The sequence below is a fragment of the Lagenorhynchus albirostris genome, chromosome 7 (genome assembly GCF_949774975.1).
Source record: "Lagenorhynchus albirostris chromosome 7, mLagAlb1.1, whole genome shotgun sequence".
Lineage (NCBI taxonomy): Eukaryota > Metazoa > Chordata > Mammalia > Artiodactyla > Delphinidae > Lagenorhynchus > Lagenorhynchus albirostris.
Window position 1 is genome coordinate 49,619,459 of NC_083101.1, and position 23,038 is coordinate 49,642,496.

Here is a 23,038-nt window from a genome sequence, read left to right on the forward strand (position 1 = left end):
ATAATCTTTGCAGGGGAATGTAAATGAATTGTTAACTAAGTTGGATTATATGTGATTTTCTTTTTGAAAATTTGCACGTAGTCAATTCTTGAAATATTTTTGAAATTAAATGAGTAGTGGTAGAGAAATTGTGTTTTTTTGTGCCAAAAACTACTAAAAGAATGAATAGGTTAGTTTGATCATTCTTTATAGACGTATTGTAAAGTGGTTTCAGTGTCAACTTTTAAAAAGTTATACTTATTATAAGTAGAAGAAAATCTTCATGTCTTTGTATCTGAGGATAATCTTTGTGTCTCTGACAGCTTAGAACAAAGTTATCATTAAAATTACTATGACATGAGATATAAGTATAATGTGATATATATATATATAATAAAGAGGACCTTAAAAGAAAGAGAAGCCACACCTTCAAGGGTAGGACTGTTTGTTTTTAATATGACTTCTCTTTATTTTAGAATTGATAGATGTCACATGCACCCTGCTACTTCTAAACCCAGACTTTACCACTGCGTGGAACGTGAGGTACGTCATTCTCATCAGTGATAAAATGAAATTGCCCAAATTTCTGAAGACATATAAGCCACATGAATTGTTAGCTTTTTGAAAAGTGAAATATAAATCACATATTCATGGCATCTTAAACTTATTTCTTCTTTATAATATCTCCATGACAATTCTGATATACACTTTGCCCCTTTTTGCATGTTTATGTTTGTTCTCCCTAAACTTCTTGCCTGAAATATAAATTTTCATGTTGAATTACAGTATACCATTTGATACATGCTTTTATCTTCCTTTTTTAGGGGGGTAGAAGGAATCAGCATAATTGGTTGTATTGTAAAGTATTGGTTAGTATATTTGAGAAGCACTGCAGTGCAGTAGAAAGTGTAAAAGTGAGCATTCAAGGTCACAAACTGTTAGTTTAGTCACCTTGTGACCTCTGTGGGCAAATCATTTGAAGTCTCTGGCACTCAGTATTTTGGAGAAGGACCACATCTTATTAGTATCTTAAGTTCTTTAATTCTGATTGTTGTCGCTTTAAACACAGAATACTTTATAGAAATATTAAAATTCAGGCCAGGTTCATTTCTTAAAATTTTCATTTAAACAGTATGTATGGTTTTTAAAAATTGGTGGTTCTTTAGACTAACACAAATTTTCCTGGAGGAAAGCAGGATACAAATTGTAGATAAATAAAAGTGAAGTCCTGTTGAACATTGTGATTTCATTTAAAATTTCCTATAGGAAAGAGCCATAAATTATAGCTCTTTATCCTTAAAGATGACTTAAACAATTCTTCAATTTTCTGTGAATTTTAATTCCACGTTAGTGTTTTATAATACCCACTGAATTTTAAATTTGTAGCTAGTTTTATTAAATTTAGGTAACCTCTATTATTTTTTTAAATTGTCTTTTGACTGATAATGATCAGATATTTAGAGTAAAGAGTGAGAAAGGATAGAATGAGATAGAAGGCTTTAAAAATTTACAAATTTTAGAATTCTGATTTTCTTTCATGGAAAGCTCCACAGTGGTTAGGGAGTAGACTAATGTTTATGAGTGGCTACTCTATTCCTGCGACCATACTACAACTTTATATGTTATCTCATTTAACCCAAACAATACTTGACAACATTTGTTCATTCATTCATCAAATATTTATTGATTAACTGTATACTCTATGCTAGGTCCTAGGCACTGGGAATAGAACCATGAGCAAAACAAACAAAAATCTCTGTCCTTGTGGAACTTTTATTCTAGTAGAGGAAGAAAAGCAATAAGGACATCAATAAGTGAAATATATGGTAGATCAAGTGTTGCTTAATCCTATGGAGAAAAAGGAAGGTAGGGAAGACCAGTAAGAGAATGGAAGGAATGGTATTGCAGTTTTAATAGGCTACATTTGAGCAAAGACTGCCATGAAGCCAGGGATCAATCCCTGTCAGTTTTGGGCTAAGAACATTCCATGTAGAGAGAACAGCAAGTGGAAAAGCCCTCAGTCATGACTGAAGTGTTCCTGGTTATTCTGGAACAGCAAGGAAGCCAGGGTAGCTGGAGTAGCATGAATGAGGGAGAGAGTAACAGGAGATGAGGCCAGAGAGTGATGGGCCAGATCTCACTGGGCTTTGTAGATCTTCATAAGCTGCTGTCAATAAGACAGCAATAAGAAATTTTGACTTTCACTTGGGGTGAGATAGAAAGTCATTGAAGGTTTTCAAGGTTAGGAGGGACAATATCTTATGTTTTAAAACTCTGGTTCCTGTGTGGAAAGTAGACTGTAGGAGTGCAGGGAGTGGTTAGGAAGTTAAGAAGTGGTTGCAGTAGTTTAGGTGAGTGATGATGGTGACTGAGGTAGATAAAGCTCAGCACTAGAAGTGGTGTGAAGCAGGTAAGATTCTCACTGTATTTTATAAAGTATGTAAGCTTTGACTGTATTTAATAAACTGATTTTAAAGACACAGATGATAAACTGGATGTGAGAGAATGAAGAAGGTCAAGATTGACTCTGGTTTTTGGCCTGAGCAACTGAAAGGTTGGAGTTGCTATTTACTGAAATGGGGATGTCTGGAAGAGGAGCAGATTTAAGTGCGTGAGGGGGCAGGTGGTTGGAAGTCAAGAGTTCAGTTTGGGACATGTTAGGTTTGTGTCCAAGCAGTTGTGTATGAATCTAAAGTTCAGGCAAGAGTTCTAGGCCAGATATAATTTGGGAATCACTGGAAAATGTATGGTATTTAAAGCCATGAGATTGTTTGAGATATCCAAAGTAGTGAGTATAGATATTAGAAGAGAACCAGTCCAAAGACTAAGCACTGGGACACTACAGGTTTCTAGAGCTGCACAGTTCAGTATAGTAGCCACTAGCCACAAGTGGCTATTGAGCCCTTGAGATATGACTAGTCTCCATTGAGATGTGCTGTAAGTGTAAACTACACATCAGATTTTGAAGACTGGGTACCCCCAAAAGTAAAATATCTTTCTTATTAGTAATTTTTATATTGATTACATGTTGAAATTATATTTGGGGTATATTAATTAAATACAATATATTACTTTGTACTTGTTTTTAATGTAGCTGTTAGAAAATTTTTAATTACATATGTGGCTCACATGTATGACTCACATTATATTTCTGTTGGACAGCGCTGTTCTAGAGTTTGCGAGATGAGGAAGAATTAACAAAGGAGACTTTTAGGAAGGTACTATAAACTTAAAACTGAGCGCTTTCTTAAGGGTAGAGACCATGTCTTTTTTTTTTTTTTCCTTGTTTCCCTAGCCTCTAACACTTTAGTGCCTGGTATACAATAGATAACTCAGTTTGCAGACTGGGCACTGAAAATAATTAAATTCAGTGAAAAAGAAATGAGTGTAATAGAGAAGTGGGAGTACCATTTTTATTTATGCTTACAGATTCCTCATCATTACAGAGGAATTTAAAACCCTCCCACAAAAAAAGATTCTTACTAGCATAATGTGTATACACAAACACATATAATTCATTGTATATTCTATATGGCAGTTTAGTGGTGAAGAGAGAACCTAGTTCTTAAGATATATGAATCTTAGTCCTGTTTGATCAATTAACTAGCAGTTGCCTTGGACAAGACCTTTAACTTCTCAGGAGTTTTAGTTTCCATAGCTGTGAAATAAAAGATCTGAATTAGGGCTTCCCTGGTGGCGCAGTGGTTGAGAGTCCGCCTGCCGATGCAGGGGACGCGGGTTCGTGCCCTGGTCCGGGAAGAGCCCACATGCCGCGGAGCGGCTGGGCCCGTGAGCCATAGCCACTGAGCTTGCGCGTCCGGAGCCTGTGCTCCGCAACGGGAGAGGCCACAACAGTGAGAGGCCCGCGTACCGCCAAAAAAAAAAAAAAATCTGAATTAGGTGATTTTTTTTTTTTAATGATTCTGTTGAAACTGTGTTTTGATTGTGTGTGGTTTGGTCCTATGAAGGGAAATTGCTCCATAAATCTGACTTCAGTGATGTTAATAGTTAATCTTGAAGCTATTCTAGTAAGATGATTTAGTAAGTTTTGTGCTAGATGAGTAGAAAGGAAATCTTGATTTTTAAGAAACCCATTGTAGATATGTGTTCTAGTAAATTTTAATTTGTATTGGTAAGATTGACATATAAAGACAGAGTCATGAGTCCATTTTGAGCAAAAAACAAACAACTTTGGAAATAAACTGATCTAATGCTGTAAGTTCTCACAAATCAAATACTCAACATTTTATGTTTAATTGTTGGTACATTTCTTCTGCAGTAACTTTGGGAATCGTTGAATGATCTTTGGCTGAATTTATAAACTGCTAAAAGATGTTGTAACATATCAGTAGTTCACTTTATAGGTGTCGCAGTCTTAGGAAGAAAAACAAGAGCAAGAATAAGTTTTTGAGCTGATCTGTGATTAAAGTATGTGATGCATATAGTTTAAAAACCCGGCTGATTCTAGAAAAAAAATGACTGGTACTTTTTTTTTTTTTTGCTTTGAATTGGCTTTGAAAATTGGTGAATTAATTGATGAAAGAGGTTGACTTCATAATAATGTCCTATTTTTCCCTCAGTCTGTGAACATAGAGTAAGCAAAACATCTTTGAGCAGCTAGAAGAGCTGACACCAAGCTCCAATGATTCATATTCTTTACTCAAAGTAAAGATTGATTTAAATTTAATTGGTAACTTTACTTTATGCAGATTTGATGTTTGGTTCAGACACTTTGAGCTTGGAGACCTTGAGCAGGTTACTGAATCTCTCCCAGCTTTTGTTTCCTCATCTGTAAAACTGAGGTAACATTGGGTTGTACCATATAAAATTGTTCTTTTTGTAAATCAGAAATGATTAAATCCAAACTTACAGATCCTGGTTTCTAACACCATTCTCTAATAAAAGGAGCTGGGCTTTTTGGAGAAATGGCTGATTCTAGGACCAAGCCGGGAAATACACCAAATGAGCCTGGAACATCTTTGAGAGACAGAAAGTAAGGAAGTGCTTCCATTGGCCAAAGCTGGAACAGTTTGAACAATAAAATAACATAGTATTGGATTATACCCCAAAGTAGAAAATGGATATCCATAAGTCCATACTGATAAAAGAAATGCTCAAATAAACAAACAAATAAGAGATAATAGACAACTCTCCCATACAGAAAAATTCCAAATAATTTATCTAGGTAACTCCCCTCAAAGAGATGGAGCATATATCTTCACTCCTTAAAGTGTAACCTTTTCCCAAAAAGTACAGTGGAGGAATCTAGCATATACTGCCTAAGCCAGGTATTCAAGGTCAACATAAACAGTGACAAGTCATGCTGATATTATGTACCCATGATATATGATGAAAATGGCACTTTACCTCTGTGGTCCCCTCAAAACCCATAACCCTAGTCTAACCATGAGAAAAATATCATACAAAATACCCAATAAGTACTCTCACAACTGTCAAGGCCATCAAAAACAAGGTATATCTAAGGGACCGAGAGGAGCCTACAGAGATATAACAACCAAATATAATGTGATATCCTGGTGGGACCCTGATATACAAAAAGGATGTTTGGTAAAAACGAAGTGATTCTGAATAAAGTATGGACTTCCAATACTAATCTATCAATGCTTCATCAGTTGTGACAAATGTACCGTAATAATATAAGATGTTAATAATAAGAGAAACTGGGTACAGGCCATACAGAAATTCTCTGTACTAGTCTTAAGAACTTTTCTGTAAATTTAAAACAATTCTAAAATAAAAGGTTTATTTTAAAAAAACAACAAAACATTGAATATTGGCAGTTTCATATGATTTAACATAATACAGGATCTTTGTGAGAATTGAAGTAGAAAATATATGTAATTCACTTAACACACTGCCTGATTCAGGAGAAGTGTTCAATAAATGGTAGTTTTTATGAGGATGACTTTTATTATTATCATTATTGTTATTTCACACAAAATAACTGAAGATTAAGGGGTGAATAAACGGTGGCATATGTTTATTCGGTATTTACTATATGCCAAGTACTGAGGCTAACCAGTTGAGATTTAGCCATGGACATGATACACATGGCCCCTGGTCTCCTACAAATTTTGGATAGAGTGACAGCAGAGAGAAGCCATAGTTTGAGATGGTGGAGAAGACATAAAAACTTTATAAAATAAGATAAACTTTGCAGAAATACAAAAGCACAGGAACTCATATAGAGAAAGAAAACATGCTACTTAACCTTAGTAGTAGTACTAAGTACTATGTAGTAGTAGCCTGGAGGCTCCTGTGGGTGTGTTTTAACCAACACTAGCTGATTTTCATAGTGATGAACTACAGTCTTCAAGGGAAAGTAATGAGGTTTTTCATATACTGTTTAATTAGTAAGTGAAATGTGTAGCAAAAATTTTAAAGGAGTAACTTTTATTGTTTGAAAAATCTGCTATGTGAGAAACCTCATTCCTTTTTATCATTCTACTTTTTATTATTTCTTAAAACTTCTTTAGTCTCCTCCCTTCACCCACATTTAAAAAAAAGTCAGCCCTCACATAATTTAATCCCATAACAAGGTTGCATGTGTAGCATAGCACTGTTTCTTACCACCCTGCTCTCTATCCCAAATGACACAGCTGCCTTGTCCTTTCCTAATTAGTTTTTTCCGTATTTATTTGATGACCCTCACTTAATGCCTTCTTCATCTGTTAGCAATGGACCACCTAAGGCTTTTAGGATGAATATAAAAGCCCAGCTTATTCAGTATGCCAGAAAATAAAGTCACCTCAAATTTAAGACAATACTCCATTTCCTCAATAACAGTCCAAAAAAAAAAAAGATTTTTTTAGGCTAATATCAATTTGTAAACTTTAAGGTAAGTATATGAAATAAGCAAATTTCTTCTTAGGATATTTAATTTTTCAATTTAGTTACACACCTTTAAAATAACATGTTACCTGAAATATTTTAATTTATAAATTCTTCATTTTGCTCTCACATTTCATTAGACAGTTCAAACTTCTCACATGGCTTATTGACATCAGTGACTTTTTGTCATCACGAGAACTATTTTTTGAGTTATCTAGCACAGTTTTCCAGAGCACATCGTGTTTACTTACATTTTAGTTGTTTCAGATACAGCACTTTCCAAATCCATGTGTGACTGGAAGTTTTATCTCAGACGAGATTCCTACTTGAATATATTAAAGCGGGTGGTTTTTTGTTGGATCTCTAGGTTATATGATAGCCATAACTTAACCAGTTACCATATTTCTTTTTCAAGTGATCTTTTGAGAACTTGCTTTATAATGATCCAATGCCTTCAATGTTCAGTCCTTTCCTAGGAATGTTTATTAAATTGATAGTAAAATTTTGCTACCTTTTTTAATGATTCTATCAGACGATCTTTTTAAGCATCTATATATACCATTGATTGAGGTTGTTTCATACTAAGATATCTTCACAAATATGACTTTGTTGTTCAAAATAAAGAGATTAAGAGATGGCCCTTATTTAAGAAACTTTGTCAAGATTCAGTTGTAAGGTAACTTCCTCTTTTCTGAAGAAAATTTTAATTCCCCTTATATATAGACATATATGGGAATATAGGTAGGCAGTTTTAAATAAGGAGAGGTTTTAAATTTAGTAAATGAAAATTTGGCTTAATACAATAAGTTCTCTACAGTAGTGGTTTTTAAACTGTAGTGTGCCCTGGAGGGCTTGTTAAAACACATTGCTTTGCCCCACTGGAGTTTTTGATTCAGTGGGTCTGGGGTGAGACTTAAGAATCTATATTTCTCACAAGTTCCAAATGATGATGATGTTGCAGTTAGGGACCCTACTCTGAGAAACAAGTGCTCTACAAAGTAGTTTAAATTACATAGAGCAATATTTTGCCTTCTTTTACACTACAGGTATCCTGACTTATTGTATGAACAAAACGTTACTGATTTCAGAAGAGAAGGGATGTAGAACTGCAGAAATAACTGGCTGTTGCATTAAAATATTCTTTTAATGACATAGATTTCCTGCACATTGAAAGAAAATAGTCAATAAATCATTTTTTAAAGCAGTCATAAACCTTGGTATCACTTCAGATTATTTTACAGAGTGAAGTTACTGGTCTGAAATAAAATTGATTGTAAAATGCAAGTATTTATTATCACTATATAGTATTTTCATTAAAAAGGAATTTATTTTCCTTATCAAATAAAATTTTAGAAATAGTACATTGCTGTTGGAAAGAAAATGTATTGTGGTATTTAGGAACTAAATCCATCTAAGTAGTTGAGACATATGAGCTGGGCCCTGGTTTTGTTGAGATTAACATCTCTAAAGTAAATGAATGGTCAGCCCTACCACAGGAAAGACATTTTAAAGTTAATAAAAACTAGCAAGTGACCTAATTTTATTATAAAACAGTAGATAAATTGAAAAATAGGAGTGTAATCAGTAATATCAGAGCTTATTATTAAAAACTTACCTGAGAAAATCTAAACTTAAATTAGAGTAACCTGAGAAATAGGTGGAACTCTTGCGTGACATAGTTTATAATTGCACTGAAGCTTTGAACAGTTTTAAAACAACAACAAAAAGCTCATATTCCTTTTACTTCTGTTTATATTTCAAAAAGGAATGGTCTAGTGTATCAAGAGCCATCCAAGTATTTCACCTGGTAATATGTCTTTTGGAAACTTATCCTAAGTAGTAGTACAAACAAAAGAAGTTATAAGCACAAAGATTTTTGTTTCAGAATTCTTTTAGAATAGCAAAAACTTGGAAGCAACCTAAAATGTCTAATTACAGGGGGAAAGGTCATTAAATTACAGGATAGCTACTGAATGAAAACTATTTGACCATTTAAAATGTTCATTTTAAAGATTATATAGAACTGTGGGGTAATTCTTAAGATATAAGAGCAGAATATAAAATTATATTTTAAAATACATATGCATATGAGGAAAGGTAGAAGGGAAAATCCAAAAAAAATAATAATAATTTTGTTAGGGTAGTTATTGAATGAACGATTTTTTTCCTACATCTCAGTCCAGTGTGTTGCTGTGTGTTTTTTGGTAACAAACTAGACCATATCAAGTCCTACTTAGGAAGCTACAATTCTTGACTTGTATTGGATTTGCCCTACAGATACTGAAGTCAGGCCTTGTAAGTTTTGGAAATGATACAAGCCAGAAAACCCCTTTGCCTTCTACCAAATAGATAACTAAAGTTCCACTGTTGATTTAAGAGCTTCTGTTTCTGTTTTTTAATTTGTTATTTCAAGATTATGAGAATACATTCTTGATTACTGTGTGACATTTATGAGAGTTTTATGTTTTCTTTTTTTTATTCTTGGAAATTTGCTTCACAATGAGGTTATATTAATAGTCATGCAGTATGTTTCTGTAGAAAGGCAAAGTAATGGTTCTTTTTATTTTTCTTTTACAGAAAAGAGCTGATCCTCTCTGGCACTTTAAATCCAATTAAGGACTTACATCTGGGAAAACTGGCCTTAACTAAGTTTCCAAAGAGTCCAGAAACATGGATTCACAGGTTTGGTTAATTTACACCATAGGATTCTTACTTAGAATTTAGAATGGCTGGAGAAAAAAAAACAAACACAGAATGTGAAGCAGGTCACACAGTGGTTCAGAGTATGAATTCTAAAGTCAAATTATATCTACATTTAAGTCTAGATGCCATCATTTTATGTGATCTTCAGAAATTGTTTAACCTCTTCAAGCTTTGGTTTTGTCATTTGTAAAATGGGAATAATAATTATACCTATCTCAGAGTAAATGGTTGAGTTTACATCAGATAATGCATGTAAACACTACCATAGTGCCTGGCATATATGAAATACTCAGTAAATTTTAGCTATTATTATTAACTATCTGAAGCAATCATGGAAATTGCATTTAGATATTCAACTGTAATGAGCAACTTGAGTTTTATTAAACTTGGATTTAATTCATTCAAGTGTGTTCCTGGTAAAGATGGTGGTGGTGATGGTTATGGTTATTAAAATTAACCAAGTAAGGGCAACTGAGGTGAATGGTGTGTGGGCTGAACTAGAGTTGCTAAGACCGTAAATGCAAAGAATATTTTTAGGTTAAAGGCCTGAAGCAGATATCCAAAGTGTATGTAAGAACTCTTTTCAAAATCCTGGCTATCTGGAAGCATCCTACTCTTGGATCCCATGTAACTACTCTCTTTTGACTAAACTGAGATGGTGTAGGCTTACTGGTTGGGGTCAGTGAGGAGAATCTCTGAAGAAATCTGTTCTCAAGCCCCTTATAACTTTTCTTACATCCTGAGTATTTTTAGGATCTTAAAGTCAGTTTAAGGTTTCTTAACTGTAATCTTGCCTTTGGCTAGCCTTGCAGAGCAGCTACTTCCAAATGATATAGTTAGCTGTATTTTCTTCCTACTAGAAATAGGGATAGCAGACTACAGAGAGATATATGATTGTGTGCATAGAGGTTAGGAAAGGGGTGGTGGCAGGGGAAGGGAGTTATTAAATATGCAGCCATCAATTTATTGGCTTATTATTTTATAAAGCAAGTTTTGGTTGTTAAAAATAACTTCTATTATTTGAAAATGACAAAATGAGTTTTCTTACTCAATTTTCTGTACCCTGGGTTGGAAATTTTTAATCTAAAAAGAATGCTTTCTTATGAGAAAATATTTGTAAAACCTGAAGACATTAAGTGGTTAGAGACACTTTTTTAGTGCTTTTCATTTAAATGTATGCTAGTGAAAATCTTAACTAGACAAAGGGAAAATCTGTGGATAAAGACATTTTAAAACCTCCTTGGTGGTTTAACTAATCATATTGTATTTGTTTCCTTCCAGATTTTGTGCTATAATATAGAAATTTTGCTTCATGAAAGCTTAATACAGCTTCTTGTTTGCAAACAAACAAATACACGTAGGACGAGGCATGCACATATAATGAAAAGTGAACCGGGACTTCCCTGGTATCCCAGTGGTTAAGACTTCTCCTTCCAATGCAGGGGGTGCAGGTTCAGTCCCTGGTCAGGGAACTAAGATCCCACATGCCTCACCTGCCAAAAAACCAAAACATAAAACAGAAGCAATATTGTAACAAATCCAATAAAGACTTCAAAAATGGTCCACATCAAAAAAAAATCTTAAAAAATAAATAAAAGTGAACTATGCTCCTCTTGATTATTTACCAGCCATTAATTAATATCACCCCCTCCCACACACACAGTACCACCACACACACACACACACACACACGTTGCCTTTACATTTCCTGGCCAAATGAAGTTTTGAAGTTGTCATTTTGGAACTGATGACATTCTCTTTTTGACAAATGTTAACATTTCGGCAAGCTTTTTGTTTAATCTTTGTCCTTTATTCCCCGCCACCACCCATATCCGTGCTGCTCAAATTAATTATGTCTTTAAAAACAAAAACAACAAACCCCCCCCCAAAAAAAGTTTGAAAACTGGGCATTATTTTGCATTGTCTATGAATGGAAATTAAATTGAGAATAAAGAAAACTCTGGTTGTTTTCCTCTGTGGTTTATTTTCTTTCCTCATTTCTTTCCCACATGTTACCTTAACAGGCGATGGGTGCTACAACAGCTAATTCAGGAAACCTCCTTGCCTTCCTTTGTGACCAAAGGAAACTTGGGAATAATTCCTGCAGAAAGGACACAGCAACTAATACGAGAAGAGATGGAGGTCTGTGGTGAAGCAGCAGGGAGATACCCAAGCAACTATAATGCCTGGTCCCATCGCATCTGGGTTTTACAGCACCTGGCCAAGCTAGATGTCAAGGTAGGGCTGTTATTCTATGTCCCTAGGCATACTTCCTGCCTGCCATTTAAATCTTCTGGTAGTATATAGTAGTTCCTTCTCAGAGGAGCTTTAAAAGAGAGAAGTAGAGGAACTAATGACCCAGTAGGCCGGAGAGGATTGTAAGAACTGATACCTCCCGAGAAACCCTGGTAATTTTTTTTTAAAAGTTTGCATTCCTCACCAGCATGGTTTTGACACTTTTTTTTTTTTTTTGCCGTACGCGGGCCTCTCAGTGCTGTGGCCTCTCCCATTGCGGAGCACAGGCTCCGGACGCGCAGGCTCAGCGGCCATGGCTCGCGGGCCCAGCCGCTCCGCGGCATGTGGGATCTTCCCAGACCGGGGCACGAACCCGTGTCCCCGGCATCGGCAGGCGGACTCCCAACCACTGCGCCACCAGGGGAGCCCTTGACACTCTTAAGGCTAGTCCATTGGTAGAACAAAGCAGGTTTAAGCAGTAAGGAAGACTGAGCATAACTCATTTTGCCCTGAAACAGGAAGAGATTATTAAACCTTATGGAACTGAAATTGTTCTTTCTTGGTAGTCTTTTATTTTGTGACTTAAAGTGCTAAATCAGCTGGCTGCCTTTTCACAATCTCCTCTGATGGGGAGGGAACAGAGGATCTCACCCAGGTGTTCCCAAACTTGGCTGAATCTGTAAATTACCTGAGAATTCCTGTGTCCCACCCCAGGCCTACTGAATTGAAATGAAGGTAGGATTTAGAGATCAGTATTTTTCACAGGCTCAGGGGGTGATTTGGATGCAGAGCCAGTTGAGAACTGTCACAGCCTAATCCTTTTAGTTTAGAAATGAGGAGATGGAAGTTTCCATAGAATTTTAATGGCTTGGACTTAGCCACGGTTGTATCATTTATTATTCATCAGAATGAGAGCCAGGTATCCTTGTGCTCCTTCTTACATACTACAGCTTCTCTATTTTTTCTTCACTTCTTGTGGTATCAGTGCCTTAAGAATCTAGGGTACTCTTCTAAAAGCTTCCCAGGCTTGAGACAATTTAAAGGGGTCAGAATGTCTCATGTGGTGCTTTCAGATTAATAGCGAAGCATTCTCTAATTTTTACTCACCACCCCCTTCCTACGTCTCCCTTCAGGTCCCCTCTCCCCTCTCCCCTCTCTGTGTCCTAGCCAGAGATTCCTCCAGGATAAATAGGAGAGCCTTCACTTCTGAGGGATTTTAAGCCAACAGTTCTGGAAGAGAAGCCCTTCCCTCCAGTTTACATGGCTTTGCATTTCAGGAGGGGAGGCTACCTAATGGAGTGGAAAGAGAAAAGACAAAATCACATTAACCTGAGTTCAGATTCTGGCCCTATTAGCTGTGTGTGTAAAGTAAGGCTTTAATGTTTTCATCTGTAAGATAGGGGCTCTACTGCCTGCCTCAGTGGATTACTGAGAATTACTTGGGGTAATGTGTATAAAGTACTGGGCACCTAATAGAAGCTCACTGAATTTTAATTCCTTTCTCTGCTCCCCATAGATAGAAAACTTAGATGAAACTTGCCTACCAATTTGCTAGGTCAACTCAGTGCAATTCATTCATGAAAAAGTAGTGAAACCCTATCATTCCCAGACACTGTTGTATACACTGGGTGAGGCATAAAGACAAAAAGCTTGCTCTCAACAAATTGAAAAATCTAGTTGAAGAAACACATACCGACAGTTACAAAGCAGTGTGATGCTTGCAGGAACTGAGGGAATCTCCGGGTACAGTGGGATCACAGAAATGGCTCCTCATCCAAACTGGGCTCATTGGAAACAGCTGCCAGAGGGAGGGATGCTACACTGTGGGGGTGTCGGGAGGGATGAATTCAAGTTATCTGGTGGGTTGTGACAGATATGGAGTGCTTTAAAACCAGTCATCTCCGCTCCACGACTTGGTATCCTGTGGGAGGTGGAAAGAGGTAAGGGGAGGGTTGAGGATAAAGGAAGGCAGAGTCCAGGTAAGCTGAGAGGTCTTTGGAAACTTTCCTGCCTTTATGTGAACCTTTTAAAGTGGCATTCCCATAAATCAGAAACATAAGGCCAAGGTGAAATTCTTGGTTCCTTGAGACCATCCATTGTTGAAGATGACAACGCGTTAGTAATGTGTTGACTTATCTGCCCTGGTCCACTGCTAGCCTCACATGTTGCCAGTCTGCCCTCCTCTGCCCTTGGGGGGACTTGGCACTCTTCCTGTCACCACTGCTACTGTCTCTCACTCTCAGTGAAGTGCGCTGAATTTACAAAATCCCCTTTCTGTTCTTGTAAGCCATTGGGCCCAGCTAGGAGATCATGTACTATGCTTTGCCTGTTAGAGGAAGTAATCACAAAAGTACCAGTTGTCTAGAGCAGCTTAAAAATACATATGAACTGAGTGGCATTTTTTTACTTAGAAAACTGAAAATGATTTTTTAAAGTGCTGATATTCAGCATTGATAAGGGTATAAAAACAAACATTGTAGAAATTGGTATAATCTTACCAAAGGGCAACATGGCAGCATTTACCAGATGTTACCCCCGCAAAATGTGTGTTATCTCTAATCTAGCAGTTCTGCTTCTAGGAGTTCATCCTAAAGAAAAAATGGGAGGTGCAGTATGATATAGTGATTAAAGGCTCCACTCAGTGGTCATACAGACGTAATTTGAATCTTGACTCTCCCACCAATTTGCTGTGTGGCCTTAAGAACGTTGCTTAGCCTCTCTAACCTTCAGTTTTCTCATCTGTAAATTGGGGATGATGATAATTCCTACCTCATCGAGGGACGTAAATTAAGTGGGAGAATCTACATAACGTGGCTATCACAAGTGCTCATACTAATTGATCAATAAACACTGGCTGTTATATTAAATATGGGAGTTTGGTATATAAAAATACCACTTATAATAGTGAAAAACTGGAAACAGCCTAATCCTCTAGTAACAAGGGATTGGTTACATTACAGTCCATCACAAAGTGGAATATTTTATTGCTACTAGAAATTATATTCTAGAAGATTATTTAAAGAAAAATGTTCATTATAGGTTAAGGATATAAAACTAAATAAGAGATGGGCCTACTACAATTTTTTTTATGTTATTAGCATTGAATGCTATTTAACATGTTTAGAACAGTACCTGGCGTATTGTAAGTGCTCAACAGATATTTATACACACAAACACAGTGCTGTTACAGATATATTTTCTTATATTTTCTATAAGCATGCATTTTCTAGTCAGAAAAAAAAGGTTAGAGAATAAAGAATGTTTACCAGTGCTAGGGAGTAGAATTATGAGAGGTCTTAATTTTCTATTTTTTGTTCCCTGTAATGTTTGTGTGTTTCAGTGGACATACACTGAAGTAAAATTTTAAAATAGTCTAATTTGAGGGTGGGGTGGAAGGAAACAGTCAAAGTTGAACAGAGTTCATTACTACTAGCCAATTGAAAGCTGATACCATGTGTCACCTGAAAAGCACATAGGGTCATTTCTCCAAAAAAGATATACAAATGACCAAGAAAGACATGAAAAGATGTTCAGCAGCATTAACCACTGGGGAAATGCCAATCAAACCACAGTGAGATACCATTTCACACAACTAGGATGACTAAAATAAAAAAGACAATAACAAGTGTTGACAAGGATGTAGAGAAATTGGAACCCTTATACATTGGTGGTAGGAATGTGAAACAGTGCAGCCACTGGGGAAAAGTTTGGCATTTCCTCAAAAAATTAAACATAGAAACACCATGTATGACCCTACAATTCCACTGCTAGGTATATATCCAAAAATATCGAAAGCATATGTTCATACCAAAGTGTGTATGAGAATGTTCATAGCAGCATTACTCATAAAAGCCAAAAAAAAAAGTAATACCCCAAATGTCCAGTATCTGAGGAATAGACAAACAAAATATGGTATATCCATACAGTGGTCTGTTACTCAGCCATAAAGAAGGAATGAAGTTCTGATAAATACTATAACATGGTGAACCTTGAAAACAATATGCTGATTGAAAGTAGTATTCCATTTATATGACATATTCAGAATAAGCAAAGCAGATTAGTGGGTGCCAGAGGATAGGGGGAATGGGGAATTAGAGGACTCCTAATAGGAATAGGGGTTGTTTTGGAGAGGATGAAAATGTTTTGAAATTATAATCATCAGAGATAGGCAAATGAAAACCACCTCACTCCTCTCAGAGTGGCTGTCATCAAAAAGTTTATCATCAAAAATAACAAATGTCGGCAAGGATGTAGGAAAAAGGGAACCCTAGTACACTGTTGGTGGAGATGTACATTGGTGCAGACACTATGGAAAACAGTATGGAGGTTCCTCAAGGAACTAAAAATAGAGCTACCATATGATCCAGCAATCCCACTCTTATTTTTTCATAAATGCTGCTTTTCTTTTTATCATTCCATTTGAAATTCTTTAGTTTGCAGATTTAAAGAATTCACTGCTGAATTTTGTCTTACCTACTTAAAAAAGCCATTTATCGTTGATGTTAAGTAAGTTTGAGACAGATAGTGAAAGTCATGAGCACTTGAAAATTCCTGTTATTCTTGCATCATGTTTTTGTAGTAAACCCTTAGAATTAAGTAGTGAACAAAACAGACATGGTCTCTGCCCTGATGACACAGTGAAGAAGAAATAATTACATTGAGTCTATTGTTGAACAAATAGTAAGTTAGGTATAATACAGATTCATTAAATGCAAAAGAAAGTTTCCATCAAAGTGATCTCTGAATTTGTATTTTTCCTTCAATATAAGCATTACTTGAAAATGAACACCCAAACGTCTATCATTATTTTAGAATCTGTCTTTTCTATGTGTGTGCCAGTCAGAATGTGATCAAAGTCTAGGGAAAGGTCCGTAAATTCTGCGGCAGTAAAAAAAAAAAAAAAAAAAATCAATTACTTTATAAAAGAAAGGGAAAATTAGAATTTACTGAGCTTCCACTAAGTGCAAGCTTCCACTAAATGACAACACTGTGTTGGGCATTATATACAAAATATTGGTAGGAATGGTGTTGTCAAAACAAGAAATGAATCAGAAGAGAAATCCAAAGCATTAATGGAGAAAGTAAAACCTTTGGCAATTCCTCATTTCACTTCCCTTTTTTCTTCCTACAAGATTCTTCTTGATGAACTATCTTCTACTAAACACTGGGCGTCCATGCATGTTTCAGACCACAGTGGATTTCACTACCGCCAGTTTTTATTAAAGTCTTTGGTTAGCCAAACTGTGACAGATGGTTCTGTATTGGAGCAAAATACGTTGAGAAGTGAGCCAGCTATAGTTCTTCCAAAAGATGAAGAAGCAGTGGCTTCAGCAGAGGAATCAAGGATAAATCTTCCCCATCTTCTAGAAGAAGAAGTTGAATTCAGCACTGATCTTATTGATTCCTACCCAGGACATGAAACCCTTTGGTGTCATAGGTAAGAGAAAGGAAGATCTATTTCCTGCATAAAACTGTGTGTGTCCTTATGAGAGCTACAGAAGGTCTTACATCTGACTCGTGCCTACTTGGGTAAATATGGTAATCTGATTGTGGAACTTTGCTTGAGTGCTTCAGAGGAGTTTGTGTTACCATATACTCCTCCTCATGGTCATGATCAATATGAAGTTCCTCATGCAGATCTTTGCCAACGGCTCAAGGTGGTGGCGTTCATCCTTGACTGCGCCACAGAATAAGGTGTGTTACTTTCAAACTAAAGAAAGTTTCTGGACTCCCTCCTTGGAGATCCTGATACGTAGCATATCTGGGATGGAGTGCTGCCATCTGTTTTTTAAAATATAAAGAAAAAACCCTGACAGGTAAATTTGACGCACAGTCAGGGCTGAGACCATTGATTAGACCCTGAGAATAGTTAGACATTTTTATTGTTCTTCCCAACCGTGATGGCCTGCAGATTAATTTACCTTAAGTATAATCTCTTGACACTTTTTGCTTTTTTAAAGTAATATGTACTTTGGGAGTGAATCAGGATTATTAGGAAGGAGTGAAAGAGGGTTAGCAACCTCATAACTTGAGTTTTAAGAACCTTTGACTGTACTTTTCATGTTGAAATGAAATCCAGGTATGGGAACCCCCGATTGATTTATTTTGGATTATCATTTAGTTGGAGGCATCTCTGGCATTATATCTACAGTACTTCAAGTTACAGGATTCTGTTTGTAGACAAAAGAGTTGCCTGTGTTAGGCAGGAGGTAGGCATTTTAAATATTTGTGTATTTTTTAAGTTAAATGTCATTTGTTCCCTTTTTCCAGTCTAAATATATTTCGAAGATATATTAGAAGATGGAAGACAGTCCCCCTCTTTGGCATCTTCATAAATACAGAATTTTCTTTTTCCCTTAAAAACAAAACATTTTTATTACACATTTTTAGGAGAGAAGATAGATCTTGACTTGCATGTTTTGCTGTTACTGATTTTTTATTGCTGTTTTATATTTAGACACATTAATAGCAAGACTCAAAGAATATTAAAAATTATATTTGTGTTTGAGAGAGAGCTAGATCATTAGAACAGAAACTTTCTTTGTTTATATAAAGATTAATTGGAGTTTGGAGTGGGGAGAAGAGACAGTTGGGATGACCTGTATATTACAGGAATGAATTATATTTTCTACTGATTCAGTGCCCTTAAGCAGCTTATCAGCCCTTTTAAGATTTGTCCTCTGTAAAATGGGTGTTATATGCTCCTTTGTCTGCTCCCAAATAAGCTGGGAAAATGAATAGAATTCTCTTTTAAGGGCTTAGAGTTATTAATATGAATGATGAAGTATAACAACCTAGAAACTACCTAAGGTAGTTTACCTTATTTCGTACAGAGATGTGCACCCCTTTGAGTCACAAATTTTGGAAATTAGGCACATGGATCTTCATTTTTAACAAATAACTCCAGATGATTCTAAGGGCAGGAGAACTCTCCTTAGAGGAAGAACAGGAACTGTGTCTTTTAACATACTTTTCTCAGAGCCCAGCACATCCCTACTGCATGTCGGTGTTTAATAAGACTATAGTGCTGGATTTAGGGGAGAATTCAGAGGGTTTCTAAGATAATAAGTCCAACCACAGCAGTTCTGTTCTTATTAAAGAAAGTATTGGATAGAGGCCATACACTAAGCCCCTAGAGGAGCTAATATTTAATTCTCTTGTTTCTGAAAATCACTTGTCTTTTAGGATATCAATGAGGTTAATTTTTGGTTTTGTTTTATATTTTAACTTATAGCAGAGATTGAGCTAAGACCCATTTCTAGTTTCATATTATAGTAACAGGTGTAACACCACCAAGTGATTGTCATCATCTCAGTCCATTTTTTTTAAACACCTTTGGGGTAGTATTCTTTCTCACAAACCAGTAATCTGGGTTTGTGAGGCTCTGTCCAAATACCCAGAGACTACATCTTAACTATTCTTCCTCCTTCCCCCAGATAGCTCTGGGTTACGAAGGGGGCACTGAACTGAGTACTGTATGTTTTAAGATTATCGACTTTTTTGTCTTTTCTGAAAAGCTTGACTTTGTGATGTGATTTTTCTTTTTCTATTCTCTTCCTTACCCTCCTCTTTCACAGGCGGCACGTTTTCTACCTTCAGCATCACTTAAATGGTAGGTTTCCTCACAGCGTGGTCCAGTTGTCACCTGCAGACAGCCCAGGGGGGACTTTGAGTGACTTGCACCTCATCCCAGCAGGACCGCATACATCTCAGGCAATGGAGGTGGATGGACTCAGTGACTCTAGCAAGCAAGGCTATTCCCAGGAAACCAAACGCCTGAAGCGGACCCCTGCTCCAGACTCCCTGGGCCTGGAAATGGAGCACAGGTTCATCGATCAAGTATTGTCCACCTGCCGGAATGTGGAGCAGGCCAGGTTTGCCAATGCATACAGGAAATGGCTGGTTACATTGAGTCAATGAAAGAGGTGGATTAGTCCTGCAAGGTTCCCCTTTTAGTGCAATATTGCTTTCCTTTCTTATTTACATAGTTGCATGAACTGTTTGCTATTATTGTCTAACTATATGTGCTTCATCTTTAGGTTAAAAGTCCATAGTAAATCTTTCATTTTATTTATTTTGTTAAGAACTGGCATTCCTTTGGGGATAAAATAATTGTGTAGTTCCTTCCTGCTGAACAGTGAGTCTTAATTTTTTTCTTTTAAACTTCTCATCCTTTATACTCCTGTACTTGAGGCTTTTCTCATTTGGTTCTCCAGATTGGTTCACACACACCTCAACCCACCTCAGTGTGGTTGCTGCATAGGCTAGTTTTTTTTTTTTAAATTAAAAATGTGTGTTGTAGTTTAGCTTAAGAACAATACAAATTCAAAATTACTTGATCTAATTGTTTTGAGAATCAAATGGCCAGATGGATGGATGTGTGAAAATACACACCATTTCTCTTTCTCTAGTATGTTCTACTCAAGTCATAGACCAACATAACCAAAGTCAGAAGTATTGGAATTTATATGAACAACATGCTTCCAATATAGTCCATTTTAAAAATGGTTATTTTTTAAAAAAATAATTTTAAGAGTTTATGTAATTGTAGTAGAAAATTATTTTTACTACTAGCTTTGATAGGTTGTTTTTACCTCAATTAAAATCAATTTTAAAAAAACCTAGAATGCTGTTTTTAGTTATTACTACTTAACTTTCCTCCAGATTCACCATGAAAAATGGGAAGCTTATGCATAGAAATGTGTCCATTAAAAATCTTCCTTTTTAAAATTTAAGTTATTAAGGATACACTGGATAAACTATAAAGTTTTTGTGAAGTGATTATTAAAAGTTTACTGGCAAAAGCCAGGGGGGATGAATAGTTTTGAAGGTTAGTTCTTCAGTCTTTATTTTAAAAAATAAAACAGTTTAAAAACTTTGATACTAAATTTATCAGGGACAACGTACCAAAGTATCCACCTTTTAGCTGTATCTTATCTTTTCAATAATAAGGGCTGGGTTTTTTAGGTAGGTGAGGCAGGTGTGGGGAAAGTTCCAGGTAATGTCTAATGTCTTAATATGAAAGAATGCTTTGCATTTCTTCTTTCCACACACCTTTCTCTTTATTTTCCCATTCCATTTTTTTGTCATCTCCACTTTTGTATATTTTTCCTTATCTGTTGTATTTCATGGATGTGTACTAAACATAATCTCCTCTCTGTTTCCAGTTAATTCCATACCCCATTAAACACACGCACACATACACACACACACAATATGAATATGAACTGCCCCTCTAAAAGTTCCCCTAATGATGGAAGTTGTCTATTATCTTGTGTGTGTTTGAAATGTAATAGTGGCAGAAACAAGTGTGACCACTATGCTTTGCCTGTTTTCCTCTTTATTTGCTAGGTCACCTGTAGGGTGAGAAGACAGATGTAGGGAAAAGCAGACCTCTCCTATACCACTGTTACGGAGACTCTGGACTTGAGTGAGGAGCATTTCTTTAAGGGAAAAGAATAGGTCCTTTACTTGTATGTCATGATTTTGTTGAGTGGCAAACTGTCAAGTGAGACTTAAGAACACCAAAAAAATTGTCTAGACTGGTCCTTGTAGACAGAAGCTGCCTGTCCTTCTCTCCTAGGGCAAAATTTACCCTTTTTTAGCTTTTTATAGTATTTAGGTGAGAAAATGATTGGCATTATGAGCATAAATCTATGACCCTTTGTGTACAAAGCATATTTTGATTCAAATACCTCAAGGTCTACCTAGACCTCTATGGATAAAACTATTAATTTATGATTTTTAGCACCTGTGGGGCTTGGGGGGCAGACTACACACAGATGACATGGAAGATTTAGCACATTCCACTAATATATGTTGCCAAATTCTGGCCTCACTCAGTATTACCATTCTTCCAAGCATCATTTTAAGTATCATCATTTTAAGTATCAAGTAGTAGGGCTTCTTATGCTTTGATGTGAGAGTGTTGAGACATGAATACAGACAATCCTCTGTGAAACATCAGCTAAATTTGATAATGCTCCACATCTTTTTATACCTTCCACAGAGTCTCTTGCCCTTCTTTGATGTTAACTGCCTTCATGTGTTTTAAGTCTCTTAACCCACCCTTACATGAAGCCATGCAGTCCTTTAATATATCTTGGTCTCCTGTCTTCCTAATAGCTTTAAGTAGGGAGTAAAAATACAAATATCCAAAGGATACTGTTTATATCTGACTTTTGTGTGCTGCTTTATTTCTAAAATTTGCAGTTTTCAAGTGTTCATTCATTGAAAAACCTAGTATTGCCCTGGATGGTTGTATTTTTTCCCTAAATGGTTCACATCTAAACTCACTAGCTGTAGCATGGTATTATCTCTTGGAATGAATGAGCTCATGCAGTGGAAAGGATGTGTCTATTTTTAGGGACTCATTAGTCTTCACTTATTTTTCTATAAATATGTCATTGTTAAAGGAAAAGATGATTTAGATTGACACAAATGTCATCCATCTTTCACTGGAAGAATTGTAGGCCATCCTGTGGATCAAGAATACTACTGACAAGCAAAAAAGCAATAAGATCTGTAAATATCTCTACCACTACCCCTCCCCAACCTGACTTTTTTTTTTTTTTTAAGTGTACCTATTTTGGTAACATGGTGTTCCCAGATTCTGTGTGCCTTGCACATTGTAAGGACTCATTAAATATTTATTAAATTTATGAATGATTAACTGAAGATGAGAAAGATCAATCATGAGTGATACATAGAGTGAGTTATGATTGAGAAGTTGATGGAATAGAGCAATGGATTGTGAATGAATGATGTACTCTGCCTTCATGATACTTAGGGGGAGCTATTGCATATAGAATAAGTTAATTTAGATTTTTTTCCTGCATTAAACTACTTTGTTTATGCTTGTTAAATCCCAGCCAAGAAGTGCAGCTGTATAATATCAATTAACTGTACTATAATGTATATTAAAAATTCATAGAAAAATGAAGAACATTTGCAAGAACACTACTTTCTATTCACTTATGATGTTGGAGGACAGATCTTGCCAATAGAGCCATAGCCACTCTTGGAGTATCTGAGGAAACTGATTTCAAAGACGTGTTGATCTGTATCTGTGCATGAATAGTCATTTTAGACTCAAAACCCTTTCTTTTCTAGGTTTTAGCATTTTATTACCTCTTTGAAAACTCTGGGCCCAGACTTTTGAGTCATATCTCTTATTCCTATGGTACAATTCTAATTTAAATTAAAGGCTTCATTATTTATCGGATTAAATATACAGGAGGTCACTCAAAGCCACTTAAGTCTTCAGATA

General features: G+C 36.0%; 1 protein-coding gene across 2 annotated transcripts in view; it reads left to right on the forward strand.

Moving 5' to 3' along the window:
* The window catches only part of PTAR1 (protein prenyltransferase alpha subunit repeat containing 1), a 39,942-nt gene extending 19,684 nt beyond the window's left edge, over positions 1-20,258 (forward strand). Inside the window, exons 3-8 of one of the 2 annotated variants that reach the window (XM_060153452.1) lie at positions 456-522; positions 9,409-9,513; positions 11,559-11,772; positions 16,902-17,206; positions 19,347-19,381; positions 19,466-20,258. In XM_060153452.1, the coding sequence (XP_060009435.1) occupies positions 456-522; positions 9,409-9,513; positions 11,559-11,772; positions 16,902-17,206; positions 19,347-19,381; positions 19,466-19,689 (950 nt within the window). In that variant the 3' untranslated portion in view covers positions 19,690-20,258. Of the gene's footprint in view, positions 1-455; positions 523-9,408; positions 9,514-11,558; positions 11,773-16,901; positions 17,207-19,346 lie in introns of both variants that reach the window. The other variant, XM_060153450.1, reaches the window with a different exon arrangement.
* The last annotated feature ends 2,780 nt before the right edge of the window (positions 20,259-23,038 follow it).